The sequence below is a fragment of the Pteropus alecto genome, unplaced genomic scaffold, assembly GCF_000325575.1.
Source record: "Pteropus alecto unplaced genomic scaffold, ASM32557v1 scaffold86, whole genome shotgun sequence".
In the NCBI taxonomy this organism is placed as follows: domain Eukaryota; kingdom Metazoa; phylum Chordata; class Mammalia; order Chiroptera; family Pteropodidae; genus Pteropus; species Pteropus alecto.
In genome coordinates this window covers 12,685,048-12,700,344 of record NW_006442109.1, presented here as the reverse complement: position 1 = coordinate 12,700,344, position 15,297 = coordinate 12,685,048, and the positions used below count along the sequence as shown (strand labels likewise).

At 31.9% G+C, this 15,297-nt stretch overlaps 1 protein-coding gene across 1 annotated transcript in view; it reads right to left on the bottom strand.

Annotated features, from left to right (window-relative positions):
- Window positions 1–15,297, bottom strand: part of VPS13C (vacuolar protein sorting 13 homolog C) — a 158,539-nt gene that overhangs the window by 63,321 nt on the left and 79,921 nt on the right. The window contains exons 37-47 of the mRNA XM_025038746.1: window positions 14,505–14,641; window positions 12,662–12,818; window positions 11,781–11,860; window positions 11,270–11,329; window positions 10,426–10,582; window positions 8,550–8,666; window positions 7,094–7,197; window positions 6,535–6,702; window positions 5,031–5,335; window positions 3,911–4,058; window positions 645–795 (exon numbers count right to left, since the gene is read on the bottom strand). Of these exons, the coding sequence (XP_024894514.1) occupies window positions 645–795; window positions 3,911–4,058; window positions 5,031–5,335; window positions 6,535–6,702; window positions 7,094–7,197; window positions 8,550–8,666; window positions 10,426–10,582; window positions 11,270–11,329; window positions 11,781–11,860; window positions 12,662–12,818; window positions 14,505–14,641 (1,584 nt within the window). The remainder of the gene's footprint in view (window positions 1–644; window positions 796–3,910; window positions 4,059–5,030; window positions 5,336–6,534; window positions 6,703–7,093; window positions 7,198–8,549; window positions 8,667–10,425; window positions 10,583–11,269; window positions 11,330–11,780; window positions 11,861–12,661; window positions 12,819–14,504; window positions 14,642–15,297) is intronic.

Below are 15,297 nucleotides of genomic sequence, written 5' to 3'. Positions count from 1 at the left end.
TTCACATCAATGACTTAAAATGATGAAAAAAGGTGAAATCATATTTTATATAACCACTTAATAAAGCAAGAAGGAACCTTATAGTTTAGAAAAGTTATCTTTTAAAAATAGTTGAATTTTAAAAGCTTCAGTGCCTTTAAAAGATTCAATTTTAATAATCTGGAAAATTCCCTATGGAGAATGACCACATCATTCTCCAATAAAGTCAGATAAGTAAAGCTGTTACTATACAAGAATACCTTCCCTTTCATATGGGTCAGTGATCTGAGTATGATATTAAGGCCTTTGTCTCTCTTAATTATTTAGGGATCTTCCTATGCTGCAGGCCTAGTTTTCTTTTTCTCTCAAGGTATACCACCTCAGTGCCTTTTGAGTTCAGCACATTCAGCTTTCACAAATAAAGGGCAAACATGCATCATGCAGGCAACAACAGATGGCCCCTCCCCTTAAAACAGACAATGAGTACACTTCCTTCACCGAGGAGCTTCAAGGCAGCCCCAGACCCAGCCAATTTTCCACAGTAAATAATACAATCCTGAATCAGTTCATGCCACATTATACTAGACAACTAAAAAACACTAAATATAAATATGGCATCAATGCTAATATTTCTCCATAATCAAAGCAAAAATCTTCATCAATACCTTTGAGGTGGTCAGGTCCACTCAAAACATCTTTTCTTACTCTTACAGTCTCCTGGGTAGATTGCGTAGGGCTTGGCTGTGAAGAAGCTTCTCCAAGATTTTCCAGCAAAATTTTCATTAACACTGTTAAATCATCTTCACTGAGAGCAACCTAGAAATCAACAATAAGCTGTTAATATAAAGCAACAAAAAATGCAGAATGCCATATCTACATCTTAAGGTATGGTTCTTCCAATTAACTGTTCATCTAACTTAAAAAAGTGGGTGGGAGGGTTGGTAGTTAGGACCACAAATAAGATTTTCCAGCAAAATTTTCATTAACACTGTTAAATCATCTTCACTGAGAGCAACCTAGAAATCAACAATAAGCTGTTAATATAAAGCAACAAAAAATGCAGAATGCCATATCTACATCTTAAGGTATGGTTCTTCCAATTAACTGTTCATCTAACTTAAAAAAGTGGGTGGGAGGCTTGGTAGTTAGGACCAGGAGAGAAGTATTTCATCTTGTGTAATATAAGACATTCCCCTGCGTGTAAACACACTTCTGACTCCACCCATATACACGCCTCTTCCTCTAGTTCTCCATCACTCTTCTGCCTTATCTGTTATCCTCTATTTCCTCACCATTCCTTGAACTATGCTTCTCACCCATCTCCTTAGCTTCTCATCTCCATTCTGCTTCTCTCTCCTCACCACCACCAGCTCCTTCCTCTACATTATTATCTACTTCCCTCCAAACTCAATATTTTTCATTTTTAAGGAAGAGTGCTGTTCAGTTTCTGAACTCCAAGAAGTAACGCAGCTCTTATCCTCAGTTCATGTTCATTTGGACACACATAACATTTATTTACTTTATCAAGAATAATGCCTTTTAGAAGAATAATAAATGCATCTACAAAGAATTTTTAAAAGCCAAAACATGGACCAGGAAAGGAGTATCTTGTTAATTTCCTACCTTCATAAAAGGGGATGTTTGGCAAAAAGAAAAAAAAGCAAGAGCTTCTGAGTCAGGCAGAACTGTATCAATTCTACTACTTTCAAACTGTTGCTGGCCAAATTTCTTAGCTTCCTTAACTCAAGTTTCTTACCCTTTAAAATAGGAATTACATCCTCTTCCTCATAGGTGGCTGCAGAACATGAAGCAGAACAAACGAATCTGCTAAGATCCATTAAACAAATCTGGCTGCTAAGAGTCATTAAACCTTTTAATCCTTCTATCTTTTATACATTTTCCCAATATACAGAGTGGTCCAAAAGGCCTGTTTCATTCACTGAAACACAAATTCACACAAGCATGCATGCATTCACAGCACTTTCTCCTCTAAACTTCACAGTATGCTTTGTCCACCCAATTATCACCAGGGAAATTGCTTGATTCCCAGACTAAATAAAAATGGGGAGATATTTTAGCATGAGATAATAACTAGGGATTTTTTTGTTTGCTCTAAGCCCCAGTCCTTAGATAATAGATATCACTTTAACTCCCTAGAACTTCCCTGTGTATTCACTTCCACTTGTAATACCAACCAAGATATCACAACTGCCTGAAGAGCAGCTTGGTTTCCTGTGCGACTGTTTCAAATACTTAAACTGATCTTCAGTAAATCTGAAAGACAATTTAAGAGGTGGCTCCACAATCCTTAAAGAAGTGTCAAGCTGATCTACCCAAAACAACTTGATGTCACCTACCCGATACCTGTTCTTAGCTGCACCAGGAAAACCATCCAGATTCTGACCTATGAGGCCTGGATCTCTGTCAAATTAGTCAGTGGAGACCATACCCACTATGGCTACAATTCTTGATTTAATAGGGGTCCTTTAAATTAAAGTGATGATCATATTTTGATGCTAAACTGTTGGATATTACTTTTTTTCTTCTTTTGAAATACATAAAGCATAAAGAAAAAGCATAGAGAATACTATAATCCTCTCCACTGTACCTACCACCTAGCTTTGGCAAATCTAACAAGTTCTTGTATTTGCTTCAGATCTTTCCTCCCCAATATGGATATGATTGAAGTCCCATGTTTACTTCTCTGAGTTCCCATTCCCTTCCTTTTTCCTACCCAGAGAAAAATACTATCGTGAAAGATACTATCTTTCCATGACTGTTTTCTTACACTTACCACTATTATATTCCCTTATAAACAATATACGGTATTGCCCATTGTCTTGCTTGATGTAAAATTTGAAATATAGAACTGTAATATCATTTTCCATTTTCAAGGTATACCCATTTTCCTTTGCATAGTTCTAGTTCACTCACTTTATCTACTTGTAACGTCCATTGTATGAATATACCATAATTAGATCCACATTCTCTTACTGATAGACATTTAGGTTTTACTTTCGCTTTCTGCAAACCTATAACCATACAATCTTTGAAAGGAAGGAAAATAAGACAAATATTAGTTCTGAGATCTAATCTCTTAACAGTAAGAGAGAAATTAAGAGTCCCATACTCTGGAATAGAGAAGTCTCTATGACTATCCTAAACAGACACTATTCCTCACATATCTACTCAGACTACACACAGGGACCTTCCTACAACAAACTTTAATTTTAACTTCTTCCCTTAGAACTCAGCTCCTTTGACCCTTCCTGTTTTATCTTAGAACTAACTCTGAAATAATCACAGAATTCAAAAGTTATTAAATTCCTCAATGTTTATTTGTTTTGTCACTCTCTCCCATATCCTATATCCTACTGTTTGGATTCAAAAATTTCACATACAGGCACACAAGAATCATAGGATTCTTACACTTTCATCACCATCTTCAATCAGTGTCATCCTTTCCTGTACGCCTACACATAACCTGCTAACTAAAATGTTAAAAATATCGCTGTATTTATATGCTTATCAAATAAACACATTCACCTATTTTATTGTCCACTTTTCTAATTAAAAGAGTGCTTTTATGCATTAAAAATACTACTAGGGTGCTCCTAATGTAGTATCTAAATATCACTTTATACTGTCTTAAAATTTAACTGCCTTAAAATTTTAATAAAATTTTCCAGAATTACTAATGCTTTCAGTAGACTCCAATAGGTTTTATCTCAGACTTCTGGCTGGCTTTACCAAATATATGACTAAAATGAAATAAAGAAAAATATGGGAAAGTAGGATGACTTCAGTTGCAGTTAGTTAACAAAAGTATTTACTTTCAATGTATCATCACTTCTGATGTGTACTAGAAATGCGCTATGATCAACGATAAAAGCATATCTAGGAATTTTCATATATTTATATAAATACTTACCTGCATAGGTTTTAGTTTTCCTTCTATCTCCATCCCTGGAATTTGCACATACCATGTTGCTGCTAAATTTCGCTGTACAGACAAAAGCATGTTGACTGGTTTTAAAATTTCAATGTCATGCTGTAGTAAGCCAGCCTGCAAAATAGTTCTGAAAGATAAAAGAGAATTTATATTTTTGGAATTTATATTTTAAAGTGAAGACTATCATATAATGTAACAGTTTCTACATAGCATTTTCTTAAACACTGAAGACGGCTGTCAGATTCTTTTAGAACATGTTTCTTTTCATAAACCAATCGAATCAGAATAAATCAAGTTTATATGCAGAGCTACCTAAAACAAAGCCTGTGTAATGCTAACTTCCAAGATACAAATTTCGCAATGTATGACTATTGCTCTATTAACTATCTTTCACAAGGATTATTTAATATTAGCAACTAGTGCAATGTCATGCAAATAAATGTCACATCCTCTTAAGAATGGAGGACAAAGTGACAGTCTAACTCAGACCTTAGTTTTATGTTATTGGTATTTCTCCAATAACAAAACCCAGAAGTTAAGCCAACATATAGAAATAAGTCATTTCTAGCTTGCCTGCCAAGAACCATTTACACAACCAAGTAAGTACTCTTGTCATTTAATGGAGCCAACACTTTCCCATTTGGATTCAATAATCTTGTATACACCTCATTGAGAATTCCCAAATGAGACAAGATTTAGAAACGAAAAATAAATCTTAAATTTTGTTACATTTTAAGTTTTCTCCCATTTACATAAAAGAAAATAGCATGTGCAAAGTAAAATAAATAAATAAATAAATGGATAGATAGATAAACAAATAAATAAATCTAAATTAAGTATTATGAAGTAAACTGTATTTTTCTAATACGACACTTTATAGACTGGAAAAAATGCATTATAAATGTAGCAAGACAAAATGCAGATTCTATGAGGTGCACTGCTATTAACCACTGACCAAACACCAACAGTCAATAATTTTCATAATTAGAAAAAATAAGGAGTGAGAACCACAAATCACTAGAGTATTTTATCCCTAGCAAACAGTCTATGAAAATTTTATTTATAATAAGTAATACACAACTAGATTATATATTTATACCTGGAGAGCTTCAACTGAGTGAGCTGGATATTCATTTTGTCGATGACTGGGGGAAGAGAACAATGTTCCATAGGAACTAAGCTAAATTTGTTTTCAACTCTGATTAAACCCAGATCTGCTATAACAGCATTAGGTGATACTGAAGACTGAGGAATGATAATAACTGGTGCTTTCAAGTTGATATCCATCAAAAGGCGGAAACTCTTTTGAGCCAAGTCTTTCATACTGGAAGCAGCTCTTTCTGCAGCCTGTACTGTGGCTGCACTCAAAGCTTCTTTGGCAGTTTGGAAATTGTTGAGGAAGTTCTGTTGGAAAAGACTGATATTTAGAGTTCCCAAAAAAACAAGATTTATTTTAAAAAGGGAAAACTTTAAAAACTATTTACTTTAAAAAGAAAAACTAAATAAAAAGTAATATAAAAGATGTTATTTATGATTGTGTGTATGGAGAAAGTCTAGAAAGATACCCTCTGAGCTATTAATAATGATTACTTCTAAAAAAAAAGAGTTCTTTAACTTCCATTTTATATATTCAGAATTACTTGTTTCTTATCACAAATTTTGGTTATGATTTTTTTTAAATTGTTTTACTCATGAATGTCATTTTAAACTCAAATTTGAATAAAGAGATTGAAGAGAGAATTTCACTTCTCCCCAAGTAGGTTTAATTTTATACCTCTAGGTCATAGAAATAAAGTTTATTCTTAGAAACCAAGGTTTTGCTGGCTTATTTCTGAAGATTTTTTTAAAGTGTACTCAGGTTGAAGATGCTTCGATGTTTACAATCTTGCCATCATTAGTTAAGTGTCAAAATTTCTTTATTTAGAATAAGATGCCTTTCATCCCAATTTCAACCAAAAGCAAAGATTTTTTTCCCATGAAGAAAAGATCATTCTTAAAAGTATTATTCTTGATGCTCATCTGTTAATAATACAAAGCAAGTTAAACTCCCCCCACTCCAAATAAATTACTTTCCAGTAAAATAAAACATGATAATTTAGGTAGAAATCCATGACTTGTAAGCTTTGATTTACATCCCTGCTAAAAGACATAGGCAGATTCAAACTCTGAAACCCACAAGGCTTACATGGAAAGACATAATTAAAAGCAAAGACTTTTATGCCTTGTTGATCACAATTATAATCAAAAACTGTAAGGTCAAATATTAGTCCTTCGAATGACTGATAAGTTCCTTAAAATTTTCTTTTAGTTCAATACCTTTAAGGGTTTTTTCATAAAACAATACTGAACTGTCTTATTTTTTTTAAGTACTTTTAAAATATATAACTATGGAAACATTAAAACATGATAGTTTATATGTTCAAAAACAGTAAGAAAATTTATTTGGTTATCCATCATGTAACGGATTTCCTTAACTATAATATTTTGTTCACCATTGGGGTGTTTATCACACAAGTAAAGATTTTGACTATCTAAGTTCAGGATTATAGGCAAAGATATTTAGGCCTCAATGAGAAATAAATATATTTTAAAGATAAACTTACCAAAAGAGACATGAAGAATTTATGAACATAAACAATTTGAATACAACCCACTTTGAGACTAAGCTTGCCATCTACTTTAGACATATCGGCATAGGCCTTGCCTTCTGTAGCATCTGGATAAAGAGTCATTTGGAACCTAAAGACTTCGTCTCCCAAAATGGAGACAGCCTAAAAGTATTAAATTAAGTGATTATTACAACAAGACAGCTCTATCACCGTATTATAAATAAGTTTCCTTATTACAGAATCCTGATATACAAAGAAGCACCATTTAAAATCAACTTTCAATAAATTATTACTTAAAAACCTTATACTTGGCAATAAGTTTTTCTTATATCCATAGAAATTATTTTATCAAAGGAGATATCAATCACCTAATTGGTCAGAAATAACTTTTACAAATCACCTAGGCTATGTACAATGTGAAAGCAGACTATGACCGTATTCATGTCCAACCTGACGTATGACAATTAATAAATATATACTGAACAAATGAATAAAGGTATCTCAAACCCAAAGAACAAAAAAAATTTCAGTATAGAAACTTATTTTTGATTACCTTTTTGTGAATGGACAGCAAATCAACATTAGTAACTATTATATCCTTAAGTCTGGCAAACATGTCAGTCTGCTTTGGCTTCACAGAAATAGAGGCATCCATTCCTGTAGGAAATATAACATTTACAAACTTTTTACCTAATCCAAGCGAACCAATTTAGTGCTATTTAAGTTCAATAATATACTACCAAGATAGAGAATGAATAAAAATTACTATTAGACATATTAAAGATATCAACTTCTACGTATGAGATACCTAAGAAAGATTATATCCTTAAGTACTACAGTGCTTACAGGCATCTCATACATAAAAGTTGTGGAAATTTTAAAACAAAAGGGGGAAAGAGGGAGACAGATAAGGGTAACGGATTATCGAACCATAAACTTGAAACCTAGATAATTTTATTAACCAATGTCACCCCAATAAATTTAATTTAAAAAAAAAAAAACATAAAGAGAAAAAATTTTCAAGGAAAATTAATCATAGGTCTCTAAACACAAATATTCTGTGCACTAGCAAGGTCAGAAGTGGGCATTTTGGAAGACTCACAATGTTTGTTAAACAGCCACCACATAAACATTATGAAAACTACTGTTCTCATAACTAAGCATAAATGAATATAATTTGATGAATAAGTACTGTATCCAAAATGCATATTCTCAGATCTCTCTCCAAAAATTTTTTGTAATTCTCTTAATTTCTAAAGGCATAATGATTTCTAAAACTGCTTCTCAGTACAGAATGCCTGCAGCTAAGACCTACTAATGACCCCAAACCATTACCATGCCATCCATAAAATAGTAATATTTGTTGAATGGAACTGATTTATATAACCTTCTTTAAAACTGTTTACTATGTACTAGGAACTTTTCTAAATATATGTAAATGTGTAAACTTAATCCTTACAACAACCCCATGAAAGGGCACAGAAAGGTTAATTAATTTGCTCAAAGTAGGCCAGTAAGTTTTAGGGACAAAATTTGAATCTTTATAGGCTGGCTCCAGAACTCATGGTATAATGTGAACTCATCCTCATATCAAGCTGATGATGGGTAAAGCTTACAAAATTTATTTTAGAAACTCCTTTTCCCGATGCTATATATGCACAATATAAGGACAATAGGATAATGAAATTATCTATATTCAGTGAGATGTTATCGTGATATTCATTTAACAGTTGAAAGTTATATTATTCTGAAAATGCAAAAAGAACATAAGAGGTCAAGCCTTAGACTTATTCTGAAATTTTTTTAATGCATAAGAAATGTCTCATGTCAGCTGTGAATCATAATAAATTTACTTATAACACTTTAAAGTACATCTTTGAAAAGTTTGCACGAGTCTTCAATATAAGTAAACCAAAAAGAGACTCAGGAGAAATCTACCATGCACAAGTTCATTCTTCCTGGAGGTCTATATAAGGAAACAGAAATACCTACACCGAGAAATTACTCACCGTGTATTCTAATATCTGCAACATCAGACTTCTGATCACAGACCAAGATATTAAATGAATTTAATTCTGCTATAATTTTTAAATCAAACACATCATTTTGAGAAGTGTTGCTGGATACTGAAAAGTAAAAGAAACCTTGTGATTAGCAAAGAGCAAAGATGATATACAAAATAATCTCAAACTCATTAAAAGTCCTTTATGAACTATGAAGAACCAAAAAAGCCTCCACTAAGATTACATATAATTAATATTGATTTTGAATCAATTTTAAAATGCCAATTAGACAAAAACTATCATGTTCCCCTCCAAATTAAGAATAAAGGCAGCCTTTAATAGCACTTTGAAAGTCCAATTTGCTAGATGAACACTTCATTATAATTTTTCTTCTGGGGAAAAAAAAAAGCCCCTCTATATTAGAAATTTAGAATTTTACTGGAGCTAAATTTTGATTTTGAATTCCTTTTCATATCATATATTAGATAAAAGAATATTTCACGAAAAACCGAAATAGTGATGAATAGTTAATAAAATACATTTAATTAACTGTGCCACATACAATACATATTAACTATAGAATCAATTTCTCCAGATTGTACCCTGTTTATCCATGAAAAATCCTAAAATAAATTCCATGAGAAATGAACATAAAGGGCTAAAGTTTAAAAAAATACAAAAAAAAATTTAATTTTTTTTATGCGAATAAGAATCACAATCAAATGGATTCCCTTAACCTACTTTAATCCAGGTTCTCATTGATAAATTTAGGATATGTTTTCCTAGAAATCTGTTGCCTAGGGGAAACTGACCCTTTCCCATAACACTGAAAAAAGCATGGCGATGTCCGTCCTTAACCACCAAGATGATGACAGATTTTTTTTCCTTTAAGATTTAGAGTAGCATAATCAAACCATAAAAACTGACTACACAGCATAACTGGAAGACTGTTTCTTAAGATTAATTTCTCTGTAGTTTATTGTAAACTTAAACATTGTTTTTTCATTTACTCAACTATGTGTGTATGTACATGTGTATGTTTATGTTACATAAATATTTCCATAGATATAAATGTAACAAGTACATTAAAGACAAAGCAAAACTCTTTTACTGGAGTTTATAACAAAAGTATTATTCTGCTCCCTAGTTAAAAAAACCTCTAATTCTTGCATCAGGTCTAATATTACTAATAGTTTTACACTTTAAAGATTCTAGTAATACAGATATAAATCAAACTGGAAAAAGTTCTAGAAATTAAATTACTAAATGTAGATATTCACATCATATGATACAAAAGAAAAATAATTAAAATAGTATATGGCTTAAAAACAGGCAGTTGTTCACTCAAGATACATCATTTCTTATATTTCAAAGCACAAGTCATATGCTTGAAGAACGTATTCCCATATCTGTATGTGATTTAAATACAGTTCTGGGTAAAAACCAAAGTGAGTCTGTCTCTCTCATGAGAGTCTTCCTTTTGTGTCCCCCAAAGCACTTAAAATTGTCGAGCACTGTGTAGGTTTACTTGACTGACTGACAGGGGCCTCTGTTACTACACATGATTGTATTCATATTTTAATTTCTTCCATTCTCACTTTCATGGAGTGAAGGCTGCAGAGACATCAATGCAAAATATATACAACCTTTATCATGTAAAAGCTAGACAGTAAAATCAAATAAAAATACATGATTAATATTAAACATTTATTTAAAATCCCTGACTAAGTTACCCTATAATACCAAAAGATAAAACTTGCTTTCTTTTAAAACTAATCTGTCAGAGCAGCTGTAACATTAAGGTGCTAAATATTCATCTTAGCTTGAAAATACAAGTTATTACATGATTATTAAAGTTAGACCATGACTCAAAAGTTAATACCAGCTTTGACAATAATATTTCTGGACTCCTCCACAAGTGGTTTCAGCTCAGATTCCTTCTCAGATGGTGCAGAGGATGGAACAGCAGATGACAGAATACCCATGAGGGACAATAAAGCTTCCAAATGAAGTACTAAGTCTAAAGATGAAAATGAAACCTAAGGTAATAAACAATTAGAGAGGCAGATTTCAGATATGGTAACATTTTTATGTTAAGCTCTGACATACACAAGTAACACAAGAATAGTTCAATTAACAACATTTTTTATTTTTTAAGAAAGAACTCACTATAACAGTGTCAATCCTTGCTGTATTTCTAACCTCAACAGAACTTGACAGGTTTTAAGTAAAGATAATAAGAAGTATTATCAGGCCTTAGTTCGGTCACATTACATCACATTACATCTTGGAACTGTAGTCAGTTCCAAGACTGACTACATACACTCGAATGGACTGTGGACAATGTCTGTGCTGAACAACACTTTGGCCTTATCCTTATATTTATTCTAATCCAAAATATAATTCAAATGTTTTATGCTTCCATCAACACTATGCCAAATAACCACAGTAAATACAATTCCCTTAAAAAATGTATTATTTGTGTACTTAAGAAGTAATCATTAATTCATATCTGGAAAACAACTACTCTTGCAGGAAATCAAATCAACTCTTTTAAGAATTTTATTTCAACTCTATATCCATTTCTTTTATCCACAAGACTAGATCTATTATTATTGCCATCCTTATTTTAATTTTAGAATTTACAATCTCACAAATGATGTTCTATGAAGCTAGGTTTACTCATTAATATCACTCAGCCTTACAGGAAATTAGAAAAGATTTACCTTCAGTCTCTGTTTGGTATTGTCATGAATGGTTTTAAATTCCGGTCCATCACTGTCTGCCTACAAATAGTGGAAGATTAAACCACTTGGTTGCAAACACTAAAAATTATGTTTTCTTTACTTTTTAAGGTATGCTATTTAAATACTATAAATATATTTCTTAAAGGAAAAAAAAGAACATGCCAAAAAAATTGACCACATAAGCATTTTTCAGACTCTACAGAAGTAAAATCTTAAATGCAAAAGCAAGGATTCAGAATGCTAGTATATCCAGATTACAATAAACTTTGCTTTGAATTACAATGGAAATTTAGATGCTCCTATTTATTCAAAAATATACGGTAAACTCAGAAGGTTCTTGAGATTATCCAGGATTGTCATATGCTTGAAAAATTCACTATAATCAACCAGTTTTAGAATTAAAAAATTTAGAGGAGAAAATTGAAATATTAAGTATGAGGGAATTACACAACTTGATATATTAGAGAGTGCTAAAAATGAAACCAGGTACCTTTGTCAATAACATTTTCAGAAGGGGTTCATCGGTGACATTAGAAGAGTTGATAATGTGAACAGGTTCTCCTTTAGAGTCTAAAAGAGAAAAGAGAGTATAAATCCATTAAGTCTTTTAAACATTTCAAACATATTTTAAAACAGAGCAGTCAGTTACACAATTGTATGTTTGCTAAAATTCATACAGCTGTATACTAAAAGGGTAAATTTTCTGTATATAAATCATACCTCAATAAAACTGAATTTGAAAAAAATAAATTCCACAAAAACAAAAACAAAAACAAAAACAAAATCCAGCACCAGCCAATTATAGCTATTGTAATATTTGGTACTTCTGGTATTAGTTATTTGAACAAATCAGAATATAGTAAAGAACAAAAGTGATGCTTAATTGTCCTCTATACATTTCTGTACTGTTTAATTTTTATTTTTACACATATATTAATGTCATTAAAAACAAATAAAAATCACTGATGTAATTGAAAAATAAATAAAAAACAAAAAGTTACTTCCTAGTAAATTAACTCACTTTTTAAAATAGGGTCGCTGGGCCCTATACCTGGGTACTGTACTTGGGTTGATTTCCTAATATATCAGTTCTCATAGCATAATTATAATGAAATGTTGCCTTTCACAAGTACTGAAGTGGTATGTATAGACAGTGAAGACAAATGTGCTTCATTTTTCTTTTAGATATATTTAGACAGAATCTTATTTATGATAACTACATAAATTTTTAAATATCAAATTCCTTTATATTAATGTAATAAATTTAAACTAATTATGGTGACCCTAATAAATATGCTTAATATTGGTAAAAAGGTAGGGACCATTTGTCTAATACATGGATAATTTACACAGACAATACTTCATACTTACCAGTAAATTCAAAGCATCGCATACTAATTTTTTTTAAATAAGCTTCAGCTGTTAGGTCATAGGTTTTAACTCTAGCTTCCACTCCAAGCTGGAGGACATTTAATTCATGTAAAGGCCTTCCTTTCTTTTCTGCTTTTTTCATCAAAGTAATCACAACCTAGAAAAAAGTACCAGTATTACCACAAACAATATCACTAATTTACAGTGAAGGTAAGTCAACACTTTAATAATCATGCAGAGTGATATAACCCCAAAATTCATACAATGTATAGATGTTTACTTCTATTTGTACCTAGAAATTGCCTAGTGCTATTTACTTTGGAAGCCACATTTACTTGTTTAGACTTTTAGAGGACAGCCACTATATTCTATTAGTTTCCAAGGTAAAGTTAAAAAAAAAAAAAAGTATTTTTGCCTAATTCCCAGAAGTCTTAGTCTGATGGACGGATGGCCTTTCATCTGAAAGTCTGTGAGATAGTCAATTTTTACAGTACTCCTAAGGCAAGGTTTTTCAGTCTTGGCACTATTAACATATTGGCCTGGATAATTTTTTGTAGTGGGAAGCAGTTTCGTGCACTGTAAGATGTTTAGTGGCATCCTTGGCCTCTACCCACTAGTTGTAGGTTGTCTCCCCATATAGTGACGACCAAAAATGTCTTGAGACAATGGCAAATATCAGCCTGAGAGCAAGCGTGCAAATTGCTTTCCCCTGCCCCAATTACTCTCCTAAGAAAAGGGAACTATAGTAATATATATTACAAAAGATTTTAAAAAGGACTTACTGATTTTTCTATGTACATATGTTAATGAAGTCCATTTGCAAACAGAATGAGTCATCGATCAATGTTTCAAATACCAAAAATCTTACAAATCTTAACTCTAAATATTAACTAGAAAGCCAGCAGACATTTAACATGAAAGAAGTTTCAAAACATATTTCTGATCAAAAAAGTAGAATTTATGATTTTTAATTACTAAATTTATTATTTTTAACTCAGAGAAGAACATAACTTCTATACAATTATTTAATGACGAAGGATTTTGGAAGAAGTTCTTACAAGCCCCTGTATCTCACATATTTACATCTTTAGTTCCCCTTTGTACCCTGTCCCAACCCCTGTCCTGATCCCCTTTTCTCAGACTATATCTTACTCTTCTTTAAAAACTCAGCTCAAATGTCACTTGCTCCAGGAAATCTTCCCTGACCCTCCCAGACTGCTCAGATACCCTCTCCCTACCATCACTGCCACAAGCTCCACTGGGCACATTTTTTATGGGAACTAACAAAAATTTTAATTGCTTTCTTGTTTGAGTTCAGAGTCTATGCCTTTACCTCTGTATCCTTAGCATTTAGCACATGCAATGAATATCTGTTAAATAAGTTATTACAGAAGAGGAAAATAAATTTAATCTTTCCTCAAGAGTCTGCAGATGAAAAGCAGATAATGGTAATGAAACTTTTAAATATGGACATATTATGTTTTATTCTATTAAGGGTTTTTAAATTTGCGAAGGATTTCTCTGTCGTGTTTCCTTTCCTGCCTTTCCTATATGAAAGCCAAAGCAAGCCACACACATTCCAACTGTCCTAAAATCCTTTGAAAAGCAATTTACAAGGCATGCTACCATTTTCTCTATGAAATATTATATCCTTCAAATATAACTCATCTTTAATAACAAACTCTCAAATTATAAAACAGTACTGCTACATACCAATTACAAATAGCCTATGTAAGATGTTTTTCATTCATATCAATAATTGACAAGTTTATTTTAGTGAAGGTAATTCCAAATGGCCATAATTTAGTCACCTTACTTTATGAAAACAGATGAAATTACAAACCTCTTTGATTTCAAAATTCAGCAGAACATTAATGATGTCTACAGATCTAATTTCTTCTACTCCAGCTGTTAAAGTACCTTGTGAAATATGTGCATCTTGTTGTGATATAGAGATTTCAAGTGGCTCTTTAATTTCACCTAAAGGTGTTTAAAAGAAATTCATTCACTTCCATTGACACATTTCTTCCACAAACACTGACTGAGGACTTATATGAGTACTTTGCAGGCACTGAAAATCCATAACTCAGTAATACACAGCTCCAGCCCTTAGAAAGCTCATGGCTTAGTAGGAGAGACATCTACATTTTAAATACAAACAAAATAAGCAGGCAACACTTAATCACACTAAGCAAACGAATGTTAATAACCTATATAAAATATGCAGAGAGCACAGAACTAGGCATGATATAGTTATGGGAGGTCAAGAAAAGTTTAATAGGGAAATTATCATTCAAGTAGAGCTGAAGAATCTCCTCACACAGAGAAGAAATTCTAAGAATAAGATAAAAGGCTGTGGAAAACCACAGAGATACTATCAGGTAAAGAAGATTTATAGAAATAAAAATATTCAATGAGATACCATTTTTCACTTAGTAAAATGGCAAAAATTTTTAAAATCTGATAATATGCTATATTGAAAAAGTATATACAAAAAAAAAAAACCTGGTGGGAGTACAAAATCAATACAAGTTCTATGGGAGGGGTGGTGGCAATTTGAAAGATCTGTCAAAAAAAAAATGTTTTAATTCATTTTTTAATTAAAAACCTTTAATCCAGCAGTTCTGGTATTTTCC